At 41.5% G+C, this 21702-nt stretch overlaps 1 protein-coding gene across 1 annotated transcript in view; it reads left to right on the top strand.

Moving 5' to 3' along the window:
• Nucleotides 1-21702, top strand: part of gli2a (GLI family zinc finger 2a) — an 84903-nt gene that overhangs the window by 36374 nt on the left and 26827 nt on the right. The window contains exons 3-4 of the mRNA XM_074695005.1: nucleotides 9891-9996; nucleotides 20008-20213. Coding sequence (XP_074551106.1) covers nucleotides 9891-9996; nucleotides 20008-20213 — 312 coding nt within the window. The remainder of the gene's footprint in view (nucleotides 1-9890; nucleotides 9997-20007; nucleotides 20214-21702) is intronic.

Genomic DNA, 21702 nt, shown 5'->3' on the forward strand with positions numbered 1-21702 from the left:
TACATAATTCTAAGGTGTAAAAGAGTTTCCACGGAATGACAAAGTCAATCATGATTAATTGAGGTAGTTACAAGGACTCTGTCTTTTCAGTGCCTGTGTAAAGTGAGGACTATTTTTTCTTTATAAAGCATTCATAAATGAGGCTGAAGACTAGCAGCACCTTAGAATAATAAAGAAGCCACAAGTTTCAATTCAACAGAAAAAAATCAAGTTATATAAAATCAATTATATAAAAAAAGACACAATAACATTTTAACACTGATCATGTAAAATCATTTGTAAATGACACAAATTGTAAAACACAGTAAATTTGAGAGATTTTTTAGGTTAATAACTGGATCATAATGACCTTGAAAGCTCATTTGTTATTGCGAAATCTATCATTTATTAAGTATGAACAAAGAATTAGTTAAGTGATCATATAGGGTCATATCAATAAGGAATAAAACATTTATAACTGTGTTTGTACATAATATACAAAAGTATGAACAATGCATTACAGTAAATTTAAAGTGTTTCCAAGGTTTTTGTTGTAAATTTGTTGGGTCATCAAGGAGTTTGTCCCCATTTTACATCACTCGGCTCAAGGGATGGGTACTAAATTAGGTACTTCTATAGGTACCAACTGAATTCTGTACCAGGTATTGATTCACGTAAAACCAAAAGGTGCCATGTGTAGGTACCTAAATGCATCCTTGTGACTTTGAGGGAGTGGAAGAGAAGGAGATTTTCCATGCTGGACATGAACGCAGCATTGCAAGGTAATATACTGAAGACAAAATATGTTGAATTGAAAAATGTTTGTATTTTATTATTTAAAAAACTGATATTTTTTTACTACATAAACACAAAAAAGTACCAAAAAATGGTACCATTGAGTACCGATTGCCAGGTACCAGGCATTGGTACCATATCGTTTCAAATGTGAAAGGTACCCATCCCTACTTGGCTCTCTAGCCTAAACCATCCAGGTTACAGTTACAGAAACTGTGTAAAGGTCAAAGTTTACTCAGATCTAAAGTTGCTGTTGAGACAAATACTGGGCTGTCTGTGTGTCACCAAATGTAATTACTTCATGAATCAGCCCCCCATGTTCCTGTCACTGTGGGGCTCCTGTCTGTCACAGTCACAGGTTAGCAGTTGTCCCTTTCAGCGGCTCTGACATCACTTTGAATCCTGAGAAAACTAGCTGAAACAACAACAGATGGAAAACAACTCGACAACCATGCCAGAGTTTACTGCTCCTGACAGCAGGAACATTGGCCCAGCCTGTCGGTCTACACTCGGTGCGCTTTTAACACAGTCACCTGAGAGCCCATCCAGTTGGTCCGAGCCCCTCTGACCTGCTTCACAGCTGTTTCTTGTTAGTGCTTTAAAACAAATTCCCAGAGTGAGATGGTTTCCATGCTCAATCCTGCCCCGAAGAAAGAGGCCAGACAAGAAGGGGGTTCATAAGACCCTGCCGTGTGTGTGTGTGCGTGTCTCTTTGTGTGTGTATAAACAGCCCAGTCTTAACGTTTTATCTTATCAGGATAGATGACCTAAGAGCGTAGAGGCCTGCACTTAAGATGCTCTGCCCTGTGTTATGAACGCCATCCACAGTCAGCTGAGGTTCTTCAAGTCTGTCTTCAGCTTTTACTGAGCTTCAAAAACACTCGGTAGATGTTCAGAAGCATTCAGTCAGAGTCAACTGTCAACTACACAGCTGAATATAAACATAAGTTAAAAAAGGATATTCGAGCACACATAGATTTTTTTTCTTATGTTACAATATTTTAAAAGGATGTATCTTGAGACAGGCTCATTGAGGGGGATGCTTTTCTTAACCAGAAATGGTTTCACTGGTTGTGTAAACATTTCAGAGGGACATGAATTATTTTGTACTTGAATTATCCTTCAAGAAGATTTCATCTCTGGCCTTTTTAAACCTGGGTCCGTCCTTGTGTCTTCACTGGTCAGATTGGAAAATGTGTATCATACTGTAAGACCTCAGACACATTTAACGGACTCACTACAGCAGTTTGATGGAGTCCAGACCAGGTCGGGCAAAGAGATACTCCCCAGCCTCCCACTCAGGCCCAGAGAGCGCTCTCCCCGGGGGGCGCTTCACCTCGGGGTGACCCCCAGCTGAGACGTCTTTAGATTGATGTGTGCAGCCTCCGTCTCCCACACATTGTGAGCTCTTTGGGGGTATTTCCTCTGCCTTTCCCGTCTTTTCTTTAAAGGAAAAAAGCCCTGTTTACAAGCCAGGGAGGGAGGGGTGCTGAGCTTGCGCTAAGGATGCCGTCATCGGGCGCTGAGGACGCTCTTTGTGTGAACTGGCAGCTTCTCTCTCAGCTGTGGCTGTGAGGTTAAAGGGCTCACGAAACACTCTGGGTTCCCGCTGTTGAGGCTATCGAGCTTGATTGGCGGTTTACTCTGTCCTGATCCTGGCAAGCAAATGCTCTGATAAAGTTACTCCTACAATAAAACATTGAAATGCTGTCGTAGCAGAAACTTAACAACCAAGTATCGCTGCTCTCTCAACCATCCTACCATCCCAGCTACAACAACAGTCCCAGTCCATTAATTGCTTGATCAGGAGTACACCTGCGTTCTAACAGGACCAGGCTATAAATCAGAAGTCTGTACAGGAAGCTGATTATCTTGACACCTCATCAGTCTTCACTGAGAGGCCTGCCGCAAAGAGAGGCATGCTAGGCTAATGCTACCTGTATGCTAACACATATTACTAGATATGAAGGAGGCTTGCATCAAGGCATGGCACTTTTTGGGGAATTTTATCCTGGTGACTCTTGATTTCTAAGGTAACAAACAGATTTCTAGGATCAGCTCTACATCTGAGAAAGCCAACGCTGAAGTATTTGGTCGGTTCAGGTATTTGATATCTTTTAAAAAAGAGTCTGTCATTTTGGAGGTCAAAGCTTCTGACTAAAGCCATCTATCTCCATGCTCTGCTTCTTCCCCTGGTGCCCATTTTACACTGAGTGGATCTTAGTACCACCAGCTAATAGCAACCCAGGTGAGAAGAGGTTGTGCTGTTTAGAACAATTAGGAGCTTTGGTTCAACACCTCGTAGCCCAGGTGATGGATCACACAGAGGGTGGGTTCATGTGGTTACACTCTGAGGCTAAGGAGTGATTGAGTCATAGGTGCAGATCTGACAGAGACAGATTGCAAATGAGAGAGGCCAGCTGGGTCTGAGGGATGCGGGTACCATAGAAACAAGGTATCAACAGCAGCAAATGGCCCCCATGGTAACACACTCGTTCAGATTTTAATCTCAGACTTGAAGACACGGAATGAGACTTCAAAAAGACAAGAAATAATTTTAGATCTAACACGAAATGAAATGTTTAGAGTGGAAAAAGGAAGGAGGTGTTGGTTTAATAGAATAGAATAGAATAGAAAATACTTCCTTTATCCCCAAGGGTAAATTCAGGAGGAGTCACAGCAGCAATCAAGAAAACAAAAGTAAGAAAGTGTATAGAAAGTGCAAAAAGGTCTTCAAGAAAATAGATGATGACATCTTGTCCATCATTCTCCGGTCAGCCAGCCTCCACCTCCACAGGGTCCAGGACTGAGCTTATTCAGCAGTCTGTTTAGTCTCTGTCTCCTGGATCCTGTCTGCTCACAACAGGTGAAGTTCTTCCAATGTAGCTTTGGTGTCCAGTTTTAGCTCTGTTAGCCATGTCAGTGAATAGCATTATGCTACTCTGCCTCCTGGTATTCCCTCTGTTGCTGGGTTAGCATAGCTAGCTCATCCATCTTATTGGAGATAGATGTTACATTCCCAACAATGATGGATGGACGGACAGGTTGATGTCGTCACTTCTTAGCTCACACCTCAGTACCAGCATGTAGTCCTCACCTCCTCCTCCTCACTTTGTGGGAAACATCCGGCCTTGCACCAGTTAGCATTGACATGCTACAGACTGCTAACAGCTGATTTCACATGTAAACAATGCAGCCATGGTTACATGTAGGATCTCCAGACAAACACAGGAGCATAAATAGTAAAAATATCTCTGAAGACAAAACCAGTTTGGTGTCCACGATCAACAAATGAGCCACACAAAGAAATGATCCACTCCAAATGCAAAGATGATTAAAAAAAAAGAGTCAAAAAATTACAAGAAAGAGCAACTTGAGAGGCACTCCAAGAGAGACTCTCTGGATCAGAGCGCTATCACCTCAGAAGCCCCATCCAGCTGTACAAAACATTAACATCTTACCCTGTATTGTTTTGCTGTTATCAGCTGTGTTTGCCGCAGCAGGCAGCTGCTTCCAGCAAATGTTTGCAACTTTCTCTACCCCTGATTCGAGCACAGCAGTGGGACGGCTTTGTCTGACCATTAGGACTCTGAGAGTTATGTGGAAGGCACAACAGTATGGGGGCTTTGCATCAGTGTAACAGCCACAATCACATATAGAAGGATGGTGTATGTAACCTAAAATTAACACCTAAACCAGGAACTTCTTGAAGTGCACTTGGCACTCTTCCACACCACTACTGACAGACAAGCTTTGTATGGTTTGAAACGTCAACATTTCATTTCTATAAAATGTTACAAGCTCCAGAGCAGAGTCCAAACCTCTGTAAAACAGCCGTGATCCCAGGCAGTGAGTGACTGTTTGATGTGCACATCATAACATATACAGACTTCGCACCGGTTCACAGGGACTAATGAATTTCCGCTCAAACCATCTCAAGTCATTGCAAAGACCACTGGCCTAATCCACTTACCTTCTGCCCCAAATCCTCCTATCAATAAAAAAGGTATCATTTTACTCTCCCTCGGGGCTGTTAAAAGCAAAGAGTCACTCTGTTAAGACTTCCTTTCATAGATGGCAGTGGTTCCGTGCTCTCCTGTAAGCCTCTAATCCCTCTGTCGCCATCACTCGCCCATGCACTGCCCTAGAGGAAGCAACGTCTTGCAAACTAAACCTGCAGGTTTCATGTTGTGTGTGTAGCACAGGATTCCAGGATTAGGCTAAACACACACTTTTTATTAACCTTGGGCATAGCACTTGCGATTGGTGTTTTGTTTGTGTGCAAATGTATTTATATATGTGTGTGTGTGTGTGTGTGCTTCAGAGACAAGTCTGTTCAGCCTCGAAAGAGCACGTTCATGTTTGTCTCCGTCACTCTTGATAGTTGCTTACTGTAAGTGAACTGTTGAACAAATCACTGTCTGTGTGTGTGATTGTGAGTGTGTGTGTGTATGTGTGTGTATGCATGCACGCACATGAGCGTTTGTGTATAGCTGTTGGCACGGTGCTGTGTAGTTAGGACCCAAGCCAACTTTTTCTGCTGGAATTTCCTGTCTGAATCGAGCGCCCCCCTCCTCTTCTACTCCTCTGCTCTTCACTTCTCTCATTCTCTCGTGCTTCCACCCTCCCTCCCCTTCTCCCTCTGCCCCTTTCTCTCAAAGCACGACAAAAGCTTTTTTCCCTGAAATTATTCCTGGCCTGGCCTGGCCTCTCAGGGCATTATTATTATCGTTGAGTACTTCCTAGTAGACATGAGCCCTCTTCACTCTGGGCTGCAGCACGGTTCTGATCTGGGGCTTCATTTGGACGTAATGAGAGAGTGCTTTTCTTTCCTCTTTGTCTGAGTCATGAGACTCATAGGGGCCTTTGTTAACATCGAACACCTGGCATTGTCTTAAGTGAAAGATCAAACCGCAGCTTTAAGATTCAAACTAGAAAGGGGCTCTAACCCTGCTGCTTGGCAGGATGTTTGGCACGTCTGGAGCCTCATTATGGGGGCTGGGGGTGAAGATGTGTTCAGCCTTTAAACAAACACGTTATGAGAGATCAGAGCAGATATGGCGCCTGAGAACGACCACCAGTCAAAGGTTCCTGTGGGCTGGATTGATTTATGATATAAGATTACTGCAATACAAGAGCCCCTCAGTGCAGCGTGCACATAACTGCAGTTCAAGCCATTAGATAGCAACGTTGATAAAATGTAGCTTAGCTGAAAGAGCCTTTATTAATTCTGACTTTTTCAAATGAACTTAATGTGCACAGCGCAGCAAACATCATATTCTCACTCCCATTTCCTCAAGAAACACATGGTTTAAACCATAATATGATTCTGACTCAACTTCTGGATGCTATCCTCGAGCCGGTTGCTTTGACTTGACATTGAAGAGCTCAAGTCCTCTCTGGTTTTGCTCAGGGAATAATGGGTCAAACAAATAGGAATCACAGGACTTTACTCCAGTAGACCCAGGTCTGTTCCCCTGAGTGAAATCAAAAGTCTGTTTACGTCTTTTAGAGTTCTGCTATCACGTTAAAGCTCACATGAGGTATTTTGAGTTTGTGTTGGTTTTGGCAACCCTTGTGGACAATTTCTCCTGATTTAGACTGCTACTTGTGTAAAAAGGGTTTTCTACAACTGCTTAGTGTTTTAAAAATGAGTAAACGAGTTATTTCAACACTTTGTCAATTTGCTTTCACTCACTCAAACTATTATCGAGTAGGGCTTGGACGATATGCTTTTTGCGTAATTCGATTCTATTACGATTCTTGGGGTGCCGATTAGATTTAGATTGAAATTCTTCGATATTGATGATTTTTGCAATTTGTAGTTTGCTTTTTAACACCAGACCATGTGAAAAACTTAAACGATGATGATAACGTCTACAGACTATATTAAGAGACATATTTTTCCACATCACGTGAGTCAGACAGAAACATTTCACCCTCTGCTGGAGAAAATTGGTAACTTTTTTCCACTTTATAAACAAAGACTGAAATTAAGGATTTGAATTTGAAAAAAAAAAAAAAAAAAACTTTTTTTGACAAAAAATCCAGGTATAGATTTTCAAATTTTTTCTCACACATTAAATCAAAAGTCACAGTGACAGAATTTTGATCAAAAACAGCACAGTCACTTTCCGTTAAGTCCAAAATAAAACACTAATAATTCTCTGTTTACAATTTTTTTTCTTGAAAAAAAAATATGAAAAAGTGCAGAATAAAAACCATAAACTAACAGATTTTAAGTATTCTTTTAAATAGACTGAAGTGCAAAATAAAACAGTTTAACTGCTTGCACTCCTGGTGCATAAGGAGCGCCAACTACTGGTGAGTAGGACTTGCTTGATGTAAGAATTTTTAACCTTGAGTATTGGCTGCTGGTATTGGCCTGATACCCAATATCGATGCCAGTACTGGCTCATCCCTAACTAAAACACATGTCTGGGATAGAGCTAAGCTAAATTAGCATAACCTTTTTAAAAATGTACACACAAGAGGCCGTTAAAAAAAAAGATCACTAAAACACTTCCTGAACTGAAACGATGCAGCAGCCAGGATGATGAGTGCTTAGCAAGCACACCCTGACCCTGAACACAGCTCTTTGGCAATCTTAAAGTAAGACCTTGCTTTAATCTTTGACACTACTACACACAACAGGAATGAACCCATTTCTTTCCCTTGACCACCCATCATCTCAAGCACTTAGATACCATATACTGTATGTGATGAAGGCATTTCTAACAGGAAGGTATTTTAAGCGCACAGTTTGATGTGATACTTCACAACTGTAGTGTAGTGCTAAGTAACCCAGCCAAAGAAAAGGTTCAATGAAACATAAATAGACTCCTGCAGTTTGACAGTTTAATAGATCAACTGTCCACTCTCTCTAAAAGAAGCCAGTGTGTTGGCGTGACTTCCCGCACAACCTCGCAGCCTTTGTCGTTGTGTCTTCCCTCATCCCGCGTCCTCCCTCTCCTGAGATGTGCCAGGCAGCACAAGCAGGGGGCACCTCTCGGACAAAGCCCCAACTTCTGGCTCCACTTGTGAAACAAAGCTCAAACTCCTTTTCCCAGCTCTCACTCCCTCTCACTCATTTACTGGTCGCCTCTTTTTGGCTTTGTAGCGCACAAGTTGACTCGGAATTGGCCGCCTGTCCTGCTCACAAAAGCGAGGGAGGGTCGCTGGCTGAGGTCCAGCGACGTAGATCTGGGTAGAGACACAAAAACATGAGCAGCTCGAAGACAAGAGAGATACTAGACAGCAGAGTTTTACATCTCACTTTGATTTAACAGTCTGCACCAGTTAGTGTGTGGGTGCAGGGGAACATTTTGACCTTAAGACTTATTTCATCAGTTATTCTTTAACTGTTGAGGACCCAGGGTCCACATATGATGACTTTACATTTCTGCCTCTCAGACCCATGATACTTCATTTTTTTAAACTTTGACCTATTAGCCACATTCAGGGACACTGCCCACATCGTCTTTTGGTAATTAAACAAAATTAAACCCATTTTAGTGAAAAAAACAAAAACAAATCTAGTATCTCTTCATCTTGTGTTTTAAATTCCTGCATAAATTACCCTAACATAAAAAAAGACATATTTTTATGCACTTCCTATCATGTTTCACCTTTCCGAAAAGACGTTTTCCTTGAACTTAAATTTAAAAAATGTGGACATAAGCAGATTTTTTGTTTTTTTTGTTTTTTTTTGCACAACTTTTATGTTTTGTCTATGTAGGAATGTTTTGAAAGAGTTTCAAAGGATAAAAAGTAATTGTTAAATAATGCTTCGTCTTAAACAAATTCCACAGCAGTCGAATGTTTCACAGGTCAGAGCTGCCCTAAGGGAAACCTTCTCTCCCAGCCATGCTAATCCCATCAGAATTAAGGAAGAACAAGACGGTACAACGTCACGATGATTACCTCAATCACAACAACAAAAGGCTCAATCAGGGTTAAGCAGCAGTAATGTCTGCCTTTGTATTAGGCATCACCTTAAAACAACACGCAGTGTTTCTGCCGCAGCCCACAGGCACAGAGTCCTGTTACATCTTGTTTTCACGGCACTGGCTGGAGTGCGTCAGGCCCCCTGAGGCTCCTCTTAAAGAAGACTGAATCTGAAAAATGCTAACTTTTAAAAATAAAGAAAAAGATAAACGAAAATAGGAGATAACATTTTTTTATCAGAAATACCAAGTTGGAAGAATCGCTTCAATTAAGTCAGTTTCCACTTTCAGGATCACTTCAGCTTGGCTCTCATGACTGAATAGGAATGTGAAATGTTACGATTGTTTAATATGATGAAGTCTAATTCTGGCAGCCTGTCTTTTGGCTTTATCTGTGTTTCCGCATCTCATATTAGTATCACATTAGTGTGAAAGGACGCACCCACTTCCCCTTTGTTACCCAGTCTCAGCGGTCCTCTCAGTTAGAGATAATGATGCGCTCTCACTCAGCGTTTACCTTTAACCTTGCTGGTTTCTGCTCTGAGGTCAGCCCAGGTTTATTGGACGGTACTGCCAAAAAATTCTGAGTACAATAACCACGAGGGAGCGGAGGGAAGTGGATGCTCTCTCTCTCTCTATTTCTCCAACACGTACCTTGACTACAACTCTGAACAGATTTTGACTGTTATCTTATGTCCCTGCTTCTTAAAAATGGAAGGATTAAGGTTTTTTTTCTGCATCATGAAGTCTAAGATGTGTCGTTCTCAGAGGCTGTAATGACAGGAGTTAATGAAAATATGCCATGTTGTTTTCATGACTCTTCCCTCAAGCCTGCAGACCATTTATGGCAGGAAACAGTGGATTTGTGCATCCTCTCTCTGGCATATGAAAACACTCTCATTGTTGTGTAAACCTTGCTTTGGTCTCGTAGGATGAGTGTGTCGTTAATGAAGCATTTAGCTCTCAGGGGAAAAAGCCACAACAGTGGAGAAGGTTTCAATTACTGGTGGGTTACAGGAACTGTAAAGTGGAATAGCTACAGCTCACGCTGCGTCGCAGGTTTTATTCAGGAGCCGTAACGCTACTACCTCCTCGCCACTTCTGCACTGTGACCTGTTTCTGTGTCGCTGTGACTGGTTGTGACCTTGTCTCTTCTCTTTCCACTCACAGGTGCTCATCATCTCTTCCCTACCTTTCACACACCCATCCCAATCGACATGAGGCACCACGAGGGGCGGTACCATTACGAGCCACACCCACTCCACACCATGCATGGGTAAGCATCATCTCAAGAGCTAAAAAACTATTTTGCTTCAATAATAAAGTCAAGTTGAGATTTCCCAGCGAGACAAGGTACACAAAGCAAGAGGAAGTTTAAAATAAAGAGAGGAAAGCCCAATTAGCATAATACAACAGAATGTTTTCATTTACATCCCTAACTTTTCTTTCAACACCAAAATAAGGAGCTCTGCCAGGAAACACTGTGTGTAGTCAAACAAAACAAAGTCCAGTGAAAGACAAAGATGGAGGAAATACGGGGATGCTGTATTTTTTTGTAAGGGAACATCCTGTAAAAGATAAGACAGTTTTATTGGTACTTTCTAATAAAAACTTGTCACTTTTAATAAGGTTATCTCATTGTTTATGCTGGTTTAGCTCAAAGGTATTCATAATGTACTTGGTTTAGAACTTGTATCCCGACCTGACCTAAAAAACAACCCTGATTTATTTTCTTTCTGTGGCTTTACCTCTTAAGTCTGTCCATCCTAACATCCCCAGGACTTCTTTTCTTATCTTAAATATTCAAAGCCAGGAAGGGAACCCAGGAGGAAGATCAATAGAGGTTTTGTGAGAACTCTGCTGTTACATTTAAATTCAGCGAGATCAGGTGATACATAGTGTAGGCAGAGCTATTTATCAACCGCAAAAGCGAGAGAAAGGAGGTAAAAAAAAAAAAAAAAAAGTGTGGCCGTGCACCAGGTTTGTTCTGATTAATGTGATGTGACTCTGACAGAGTGCTCCCACTAATTCATCAACACCTTGATATCGCTGTCTTTTCCCTCCTGCACACGACAGACTCACCTAATTACTGTGTGCGTCGTCCTGGTGAAATGGAGCAGGGTGCCGGTGTTTGCGCAGGGTGCTCGGTGACAGCACTTTGAAAGATTGTGCTAACTCTGTTTGGAGAGCTCTTTATCATTATTTGTTTTTAACCAAAACAGGGGCTGGAGGAATGATGTCAAAGTGGTAGATCCAGCAGAACTTTGTTTCCAGTTTTGTTTTCTGTCCTGCTTATTGGCTTACAATGCAAGAGGAAAGACAGGACTGTTGGGTGACAAAGTGGCCTAATACAACCCAACCTATGTGTTTTTGGCAACCCTTGTTTCTCGCCGCTTTCTATGTTTGTTAAACAAAGGTGTCACACAAAAAGAGCCAGTCCTCCCCCAAATGCAAAAAAGGCTATGCAAGTCTTCATCTTTAAAATGAAATGGTTTATGACTAGGGCTGCCACTTTAATGCGTTAATGAGATTAATTAATTACACTGCAAATTAATGCATCTTGAACGATCTTTTAAGACCCAAATGATATTGTAATTTTATGACTATGCAAACACCAAAACTACCTTAGAAGAGTGGACTCTCTTCTTTTAAGAGTTTTTTCCTGTTTTTCAAAAAGAAAGACAAAACTATCCTTCGATCCTCCCCATGAGTCTTTTCTCATGATTACACTGCTCTTTTTTCTCTGAACTACAGAATCACATCCTCAGTTCGAGCGTGAACTGCCTGAACTTTTCTGACTTTTCATTTTCTCCTCATATCCCTGCTGAGCTCTCATCCAAAGAGCACACCGCTCTCACCCACAGTAGTTAACGAGCATGATTTTGATCGACAAGCTCCGCCAGACCCGGCCTCTATAGACGTCAACGGCAGCACACATGGACATTTTAATATTGGCCAGTTGAAAAAAAAGTGGATTTACAAATCTTGTCATTGATTTGATTACTCATGCTTTACAATTTGTAATGTCCTGGAATTCAAATTCTTTATTTAGGGACCTTGAAGGTACACAAGATTAAAATGTGATTAATTAGATTAATTAATCACTAGACATGCACCGATTGATCGGTCAGCTGATTGATTGGAGCCCATTTCCTTAATTTTCGGGGGATCAGCGATCCGCCCATCCTTACATATGGAACTGATCTTATATAGCTCTGGGAAGGTCTGACAGCCAGCCATTGTTGCTTTTTGCTCTTAGACCTAAAACACCAAACTTGAAACTTTGTTTAAGTTAAAACATGAAAATGTTATTTTTTTGCAGATATTTTTCAATGGTTTTAAATATAATAAGATTGGAATGTTGAAGGTATATGCTTTCAGTTATAAAGAAATAAAAAATGAAAATCAGTATCGGCCCAATTGGAATCAGCAGGCCAGGCTTTTTAAAGATAGGTGATTGGTGATCAGTGCACCCCTATTAATAACAAATCCTGTTTATAAAAAAATAACTTGTACAACTCTAGCTGAACAAACTCATAGTAATAGTCTCTTTTAATTCTGAATGAAAGCTCTCCTGGCTCATGTGAATCACATTTCTACAGCCTTCCCAGAGTTGCAGAGTCACTACATGAGGCATGGAAGCACATGTTATCTCTCAGCACTTTTCTGAATGCTTGTTTGAGGATTTAAAAGTAGCAATCTTCTGCCTGTGGTCTATCTGCCTTTCACGAACTGAACATTCCGGAGAGAAGAAACATGTCATATTCAAACTGTCTCTGGGAGACATTACGACTGTGGGATTACAGTAGAACTGGGGTTTGGAGACAGCACTTTCTGCGCTGTTCGCTGCATGTCGTGGAGTCGGGCATCTTCTTCTTCTCAAAACCCACAACCCAGCAAAGCCTGCCACTTGTGCCAGCATGTTTGACCGGGTAATTAGCATCCAAAATCCAGCCTTCCGTTCCCAGAACCTCAACGACAACGCAACGGATGAGAAAAACAGATCCCCCGCTCATTCCACAGCCTGTATTTATGCTTTTTGGGAAGCAGTCGGGGGGCAAATTGCAGCACTGAAAAGTTGAAATATGCCCAAGGTTTTTGTGTGGCAGAGCTGTGGTGTACACCGCCCCTGTGCACAAACAGATGTGGTCCAGCTCGCCAGGCAATCAGCCTGTTCAAGGCCCACAGCCCCACAGAGCGGAATGTGTTGATTAAATACAGTTTACCCATCAGCCATTTGGATTGATGTTGTTTTTTGCTTTCATTGTTTTGGTTTGGTTAAAATGGGAGGACAAGGGCTGGAGGTAAAAGGGGGGGGGGGGGGGGGGGGGGGGGGGTGATGTTAAAGCCTGACGACTGGTTGTCAGTGGTTTTGACTGACATGTTGTTATCTTATGCTGGCTCCAGCTCGCCTCATCGTCACGGCTGAAGTCTGAATTTGGATGCTCCCCTGAGTTACAGCCAGGAATGTGCTGCTGAAAAGACAAGGGACCCATCCATCAAAGGTCTGAAGAGTTGCAAATCAATAGCCTCAAATTGTCACGGTTTATCACACGGTCTCAACGAAATTTTCCTGAACTCAAAAAAAGACTAAATGGTATGTGACAGCTTGGGAGCCGAATAATGGATAATTACCCTCTGTATAATCCCGCCTCATTTAAGTGTATTATCCCGTCGTCTGACACAGCTCCAGCGGGCCCCTCCTTTGTACACAGTCCTCGCTTCTCAGGGAGTACAGTATCAAGTTGTGTCCAAATCCTCCGCATCCTGATCAGGGCCCCAAAAACAACCAAGGCAGGATTTGAGCACGTCCCATGTGGGGCAGCGCGGTGATTTATCTTGATCGCCTTGGCTGCCCAGAAGTACAGAAAGGAGTGTGTCACATCATAATTCATCCCACCCTGAGCCAGTAGGGAAAATGCCGTAGAGGCAAATTCTGACTTGTTGGTCAGACAGGAGGGCAGAGAGGCAGAGGAGGGAACTCGGAGTTCGAGCGTGGCTATAACACTTCACCTTGAAAACAGAGAACACAGGGAGCATCGTAGAGCTGTGGAAAGATCTAACTTTGACTCACTGGGGATTGTGAATTTTTCTGCTCTGTTACAAAAATGGATTATTTTCCTTTAGAGATGGGTACCTTTGACATTGGAAACAATATGGTACTTATGCCCGGAACCTGGCAATCGGTACCGGTACTCAACGGTACCAATTTTCGGAACTTTCTTGTGTTTATGTGGTAAAAAATAATAATTTGATTTATAATAAAGTACATAATATTTTCTATTCAACATATTTATCCTTCAATATATAACCTTGCAATGGTGTGTTCATGTCCAGCATGGAAAATTGCCTACTCTTTCACTCAGTCATGGTGCCTTTTGATTTTACGTGAATCTGTACTCGTTACTTCTGGCAGAATTCGGTCAGTACCTTTACAAGTACCTAATTCGGTACCCATCCCTATTTTCCTTACAAAGTATTTTAGGCCCCTGTACACAACAGCATTTCATCTGAAAACGCTAAAATGCAGTGAAAAAAAATCTGCGTTTCCATGGGAATGCTGAGGGACTGAAAGCCCTGTAGTAAGCATGCCAGGCCTCTAGTTGGCGATATAACTATCTTGTCCAGAAGACGCTTTTGATAGACTTCCACTAAAGTAGAGTTGGGTCGATTATCTGGTGTATTGGGGAGTACTAAGTGCAGCAGGGAAGCAACAGATGCACATTTTGTATAAAGACAGTCAGCAGTAGGTCTCTGTGTAAACGCCAAGCCAAACGCAACAAAACTTTTGCATTTCACCCTAAAACTCTTGTCGTGTAAACGGCCCCTTTGTCAAAAGTTGAAAGATTTACTGTCTTCGTATTCCCTACAGTCTGATTTCTTCGTCACCCCATGTATGCTGCCTCTTATACATGGTCTATGATTATTTCAACTCTGTATATCAAAGCTAAAACTGTTTATAAGCAAACGAAATCCCTCACATTTAATAACAAGGTCAGCTTTTTTTATAAATCAAATATTTTGTCTTGTTTCAACCATTTGATGGTTTGTTTGTTTGAGTGGGCTTTCCGCAAACTTAAGAAGAGATCACATTTCTCCTTTAATCGGCCTCCATCATCATTCTAATGTACTTGCACTCTGGTATGCACTTACTCATAGGGTTTACTCATCTGTTAGACAAGCTGTACCATGTCCAAATCACTTTTTCTCACAGCAGAGTTTTAACAATGGAACAACAGAGAGCGTGTAATCACACAGTACAGGACACAGAGACAAACAGCAATTACCTCGTTCAAAATATGTCGTCTACTAACTCACAGTGGTTCTCTATCCATGTATGCAGCCCTACTTTTCCATTAATTCCCGTTATTGGAGCTTTTATGTTGCAGTAATAATAGATTTAGATCTGCAGAGTGGTCCGTTTCCATCGGTGCAGCCACCCATACTGCTCAGGTATGATGGAAGCTTCTTTAAATGGCAGCTACTGCTTCAGTGAGCTCTGAGGCCTCCGGGAGCTTCGCCTTCAGCCGCTGTGAGTGAAGGAAAACACACAGACTTCAAGTAACATCTTGTCAGAAGGAGGGTGGATCGACACGGCTTCAATAATGGTACCTGCCAGACCAGACTGTTATTTGCAGCCTCCTGACAGGCAATGGCAGTAAATTTCAGCTTATTATCAAGGACTCGTATAGGCTCTTAGCTGTTTGAGTGATTTACTGCAGCTACAGTGATGTGTGTCGACATGCTGGTTTGTTATTGGCCAAGAAAAAAAATAACTATCCTTTGTGGATTGAGACACACCCGGCGCTATGGGCGGGCTTTAAAGGGGTCAGGCAAGCAATGGTTAACCTCTGTGCCTCCCAGGATGCAGTATATTTATCCTCATAACCTCCCCCAGCTGCTGCCAGATAATAATTAGAATAATTTGTTGTAATAAGGAGTAGCTAGCAGTAGATAAGCTGAGATATTTCCAATTAAGAGAAATTTTTACCCTCATTATGCAACTGCAGCTATTGCCTCATTGTAGGAATGGGAGCCTTTCACATTTGAAGCGATACGGTACCAATGCTGGGTACCTGGCAATAGGTACCGGTACTCAATGGTTCCTATTTTGGGCACTTTTTTGTGTTCATATAGTAAAAAATAATTATTTGATTAGTTATAAAATCTCTATTTTTTTCTATTTAACATATTTATTCTTCAATATATAACCTTGCAATGCTGTGTTCATGTCCAGCATGGAAAATTGCCTACTCTTCCACTCCCTCACAGTCACAAGGATGCATTAAGGTACCTAAACATGGTACCTTTCGATTGTTTTTTCATTTTGGCATGACCTAAAGGATGCATATCTAAATTTGTGGACTGCAAAGACTGAACATGTCTTTATCTGGAAGAAACATACAGTTTTAGAAATCTCCATCAAACTCTCCTTTACCGCTGTATAAATACATCTACTTAGATTTTTAGGTGTATTTTTGTTTGCTTTTGTTATGTATTTGCTTTTGGTGAAATCCCTGAAGCTACAGTGGCCTTCAAGGGCAAAAAACTCCTGTGTTGCGTGCTCAGTATGATCCTCCATTTGTCAAGTTTAAACTATGATATTCAGAAATGTTTCCATGAAACTTCAATAAAATCTGGTACCAATTGTGATCTGCTTTCAAATCTATGATGCAGAGTCATGCACTACATTCAGCAGGTGTTTCTAATAATCCTTCTGTTCAGAAAACCTTCAATATTGAATTATGAATGAAGGCTTAAGCTCAATGCTGGAAATGTAAGGTTAAGGTCTCTGTGATGATCTGATAAGAAATAGACTTTGCACCAGTGCCAGCTTACCCAGGTAGTTCATCAGTAAAACACCCCAACACTAATTTGAGTTAGCGCTGCCAAACTCTCCGTAGACTGCTCAGAGGCAGGCGGAGGGAAGCGTGTTTTTGTGTATGGAGCGTCTGTTTCTTCTCATTTCTCCCCTCCTGCCCAGAACAGAGAGCTCTTTATGGCTGTTTGTCGGGGACGAGACGGCAGTAAGTTGGCCCGCAGACAAGGCCGGCAGTCTGCAGGCCCTTACTGGAAATGGAGCGAGGGCCGAGGCTCTGGGTTGGTTGGCTCAAGCTGAGATGGGCAGGGCCGAGCCGGGCGCAGGTTGGCGTCCGCACAGAGATGGTGAATGAGAGACTGAGCAGGGAAACTCCGGGGGGAGGATGAGGGGGGAGAAGATCTGCCAAGCGTGCAGGCGAGGTCTCAGGGCCCAGCTTTCACAGCATCAGCCAGAAACTACAACCTGCAGCAGCCACACTCACTCCATCTGAGTCAAATGGTTTGACACCCTTTGATAAGAATCTGGCCATTGTCTGATCTTAAAGAGATTAATATTAGACGTTTGTTTGGTTTGTACTCTGTCCACAAAGTGAGCAATACATGAACATTTTTATTATATAACATTATTTTGATTTAGCCAAAACATATAGAATGATATTTTTCTAATCAAGGAAAAAATTCAAACAATACAAGTTGGAAGGAATAATTTTGGACTGAAAAACTAACTTTTTATGAAAATATTTAGACATAATAATGAACAATTTTCCTCTACTATTGATGCAGGCATCACAAGATTGGCCTTTACTTACATCCTTCTCTATCAGCTGTTTACCCAGCATGCAGTTAGTGCTGCCAAGAATAAAAACCACCAATATAAACACTCATGTGTTCACAGGGGCTACGAGGCTGCTTAGATGTTTGATACAGAACTCTTAAAAGTCGGTAATATTTTATAGTTGTTATTTTTTGACATTTGAGTAATGCTTTCAACAATAACATTGTTGTGATTATGCGACTGAGCTGCTTGTAATCTTTGTTGAATGGTCTTGTACTTACAGAGCTTTTCTTGTCTTCTTAATTTTCCAGTACTCATTATATAGTCATAGCAAGGGATGTCTCAATACAGATTTTTTTACCTCCAATCTGATTTTTTCCCGCTATGTTTTGATGATTCTGATCCAATACCTTTCTCTGATAAATCCTGTTCTCAGTGATTCGTTGTAAATGACGAATCATATTTGTTGTATTACAGTGAGCCCTGTTGGTACCTCCTCGAGGAACACTTAGTTTCCAAATGTTGCAAGACGCTGTTTTACTATCATTGCTTTCCAAAGAGAAGTCGTCCCACACAGCGGACATTTTTGCAATGTGGTTTGATTTACAGCAGCCGTAAAGCGCGACAGTGCTGACAACACATGAAAACTAGATCAGTCCCACGCCACACTCCAAAAAAAAAAAATAAATCTTAACAAGTGTTTTGTCTTATTTTGAGTACAAATTGTCTTGTTTTACTTAGGGATGGGTACCGAATTTAGGTACTTTTATAGGTACCAACTGAATTCTGTCAAAAGTACCGAGTACCGATTCACGTAAAATCAAAAGGTACCATGTTTTGGTACCTAAATGCATCCTTGTGACTGTGAGGGAGTTGGAAGAGTAGGTGATTTTCCATACTGGACATGAACACAACATTGCAAGGTTATGTACTGGAGAATAAATATGTTAAATTGAAAAATTTGTTTATTAAGAGAAAATGATATTTTTAGCACATAAACACAAAAAAGTACAGAAAATTGGTACCTTTTAGTACCAGTACTGATTGCCAGGTACCGGGCATCGGTACCATATGTGAAAGGTACCAATCCCTAGTTATACTTGATATGAGCCACATTCACCTGACAAGTCCAGAAAAATGTCTTGTTTCAAGTTATTTAAAGACAAAAATTAGGTCTGAATTGCTTGTAATAAGTCAGAAAAAAATCTGCCAATTATAAGATATATTTGCTTGAAAATTTGCTTAAAATTGGAATAATGTCTTAATACAAGAAACTTTTCTCTCTTTCCATTGGCAGATATTTTTTACTTGCTACAAGCAATTCAGACCTCATTTTTGTGTTTAAATAACTTGAATTAAGACATTTTTCTGGACTAGTCAGGTGAATGTGGCTCATATTAAGTCTAAAAAGGCATTTTCTACTGAAAATAAGACAAAAACACTTGATAAGATGTCAATTTTTTCTTGAGTTTGAGTTTTTGAGTTGTCGTATCTTAACTAAATATGAGCAATGACAAAAATAATTTATCAATTTGGACAGAGAAGTGACCTTGAATCTGAAATCTATTTCACAAGAGACTTAAAATAGTGAGGGCTTAGTCAGAAGTTACTCAGACCTTCTGTGCAAGACCCTCCCAAGCCTCACTGACAGTATAACAGTGAATCATTAGTCTGACTATTCCTGGTGAGAGGAGGGCGCCTCTTCCTTTACAGTTTCACCCTAACTTTTTTAGCTTGTATCTCCAACTTTTTGTGACCAGTAGAATTTCCACTGCCGGCCAATAGAAAGGCAGCTCCTCATTGGCTTCATATGTTTTAAAACTAGACAGTTTGATGTTTTATTGGTCTATGTAAGCAACCTGTCAGTTCAAGCAGACCAAAGTTATGACTTAAAGTACTCTTTCGTTCCTCCAGCCTTATCGTGTTCCCGATGGCTGGGTTTCCACTGTGCTCTGACAGCCCACTAAGGCAGCTACCACCACTTATCAAAACTGAAGAACGTCGACACACACAGACAAGTGCCCCTTCAAAGGCTTCCACTACTGCCAGCGGCCAGCAGACATTTTTATCTGTTGCTCAGCCCCTCAGGGTTTTTGAGAATTACAACACTCTCATGTCTGTGTTTCTGCAAGAAGAGCTGCCAATTACCTGCCGCGAATGACAAATTTACCACCGCTCAGCCTGATGTGACCACCAGGATGTTGGAGAACTTCTGACGAGACCTCTGTGGACGGCTACACTGCTCTTTTATCAGACAAATTGCAATACCTGATGTGAGGGACCCTGTAGTTTGCCCACCCAAACAGACAGAACATACTCATCCTGTCCTTCCAGTGGAAAGCCCTTAGTCTGGACTTGTCTGTAGCTCCTGGGCTTAATAGGAGAAGGTTAACAAAAGAGGATTATTTTGCATTAGCTGTTGAATTGTGGAGGGGAAAGGGTGTAAGTGGATTGAGACTGCAGACACATTAGAGGAATAACAGATGTTAAGGCTTGTCTATGAACATACCAATGGAGATCACTCAGGATGATAACAGCACAATACAGGCAATGAAACGAACACACACCAGCTCCTTTCCTCCTTCAACTGTCATCTTTGTCTTTACCTATCACCCTCATCCTCCTTTGCTTATATCTCTTCCTTCTTCATCACATCATTTGTTTAATCTCTTCTTTACTGTTTCTTCACAGACCTCCAGGACTGACAGGCAGCCCAGTCATCTCAGACATCTCCATGATCCGTTTATCCCCTCATGCAGCGCCCGGCACAGGTGAATCGCCGTTCAGCCCTCCACATCCGTATGTCAGCCCCCACATGGAGCACTACCTTCGCTCGGTCCACAGCAGCCCCACACTTTCCATGATCTCAGCGGCACGAGGACTGAGCCCTGCAGAAGGTGAGATCATTTCTTGTTTAATGTTAAAGATGCTATGAGGAGGATCTGTTTGAATTGTGGCCCCGAGTCTTCGCACACTGTTGTAAATCATTTTTAGTGAGATCTGGTGGAAACAAATTTTCTTTGTTCAAGACAACTTATTACTGGTTACAACGCGCCATGGTAAGGTATTTATTAGTACAGTTACGTAGAGCTACAGTTTGAAACATGACATTAAGCAAATATTGTAGTTGCTGGCTAAATGTAGTGCTATCGGCAGCCTGGTGCTCCGACGTATCTGGCTAACGTGACAACAAGTAAACACTATCATCTTGTATGTAGTTTCGTGGCTGTTTATATTTAGCACAGCTGTCGGCTTGGTGCTCTAAAACAAGTCTGTAATGTGTAACGTTAGCGAATCTTGGTTAGTTATGTCCTTCCAGTCATTCACCAAGCAGAGCTAACGTAACCTCACTCCTCATTTTATTGATAGACTCTCAGGTTTGAACAGACCACTGCAGAATAACTGTTGACTGTGGGTTGGAATGAACATTAGCACAAACAGTTCAGCTCCTGTGTTGTTGAGTGATACAGCCCAAGCTAAAGGCTAATTAGCCTTTAGCTCGGGCTGTATCACTTTCCCGTTTAGCTTCCCTCTGCTCTTCTGTCCTTTTTCTGTCTGACAGTTAGGCTCCTGTGTCCACCATCATTACAAAATTAATCACAGAAATCATTTTAGCAGAGAAATATATATCAGCATATAGCATGTCTCTAGAAGTGAGCCTTTTCTGAGATCACTTTCAAACTCCTCACACCCCCTTTAAACATCAAGTTGCTGAGTAACACAAAACAGCTTACAAAGTTTGTCTCACCCTACAAATATAAGTCTTGTTTAACCAAGAAACACAGATTTTTGCTGTAAATTTTAAAACTACATGTGTGTAACCCACACTCGACTGGCAAGCACTGGTCAAAAAAAAAAAAACTCATGCAAATACTTTTCAGCTGCTGTGATTAACTTGTGCTTACATTGAAGCTTAATGTGTCTCACTCTAAAAATAAAGCAGCCACATATGTTCATCCATAAACACTCTCATACCTGTTAGCTTAGGTTATGAACATCATCAGGCATCTACAAGATGGAAACTCTCAGCCTCAGCCTGCTAATGATGTGAGTAAAGTACACAATATGATGGATAAACTGCGACGTGGAATATTTCGCAGCTGCTCTCACCAGTTAGCATAAAGGATGTGAGATTAGAGTTGAGCAGGTTTAGAATTTATGTTTCCTGCTCTCTATAAACCAACTCTGTCTGCTTGGCTGCAGCTCACTGCACACACACACTTCAGTTTACACAGCTGATTATTTTACCAGGGGTGATAATTACTGTTGCATTTTATATGTTCCCTTATAGAAGGCACTGAAGCAGGTCTGTCGTCAAACATTTTAGTGTTTTTGAGTGTAAGTGTATGCTGGGGATTCAGGGGTATATGCTCTGTTGCAGTGCAG

Source organism: Halichoeres trimaculatus, unplaced genomic scaffold (genome assembly GCF_033239565.1).
Source record: "Halichoeres trimaculatus isolate MK-OKI-2021-1 unplaced genomic scaffold, fHalTri1.1 fHalTri1_scaffold_19, whole genome shotgun sequence".
NCBI classification, from domain to species: domain Eukaryota; kingdom Metazoa; phylum Chordata; class Actinopteri; order Labriformes; family Labridae; genus Halichoeres; species Halichoeres trimaculatus.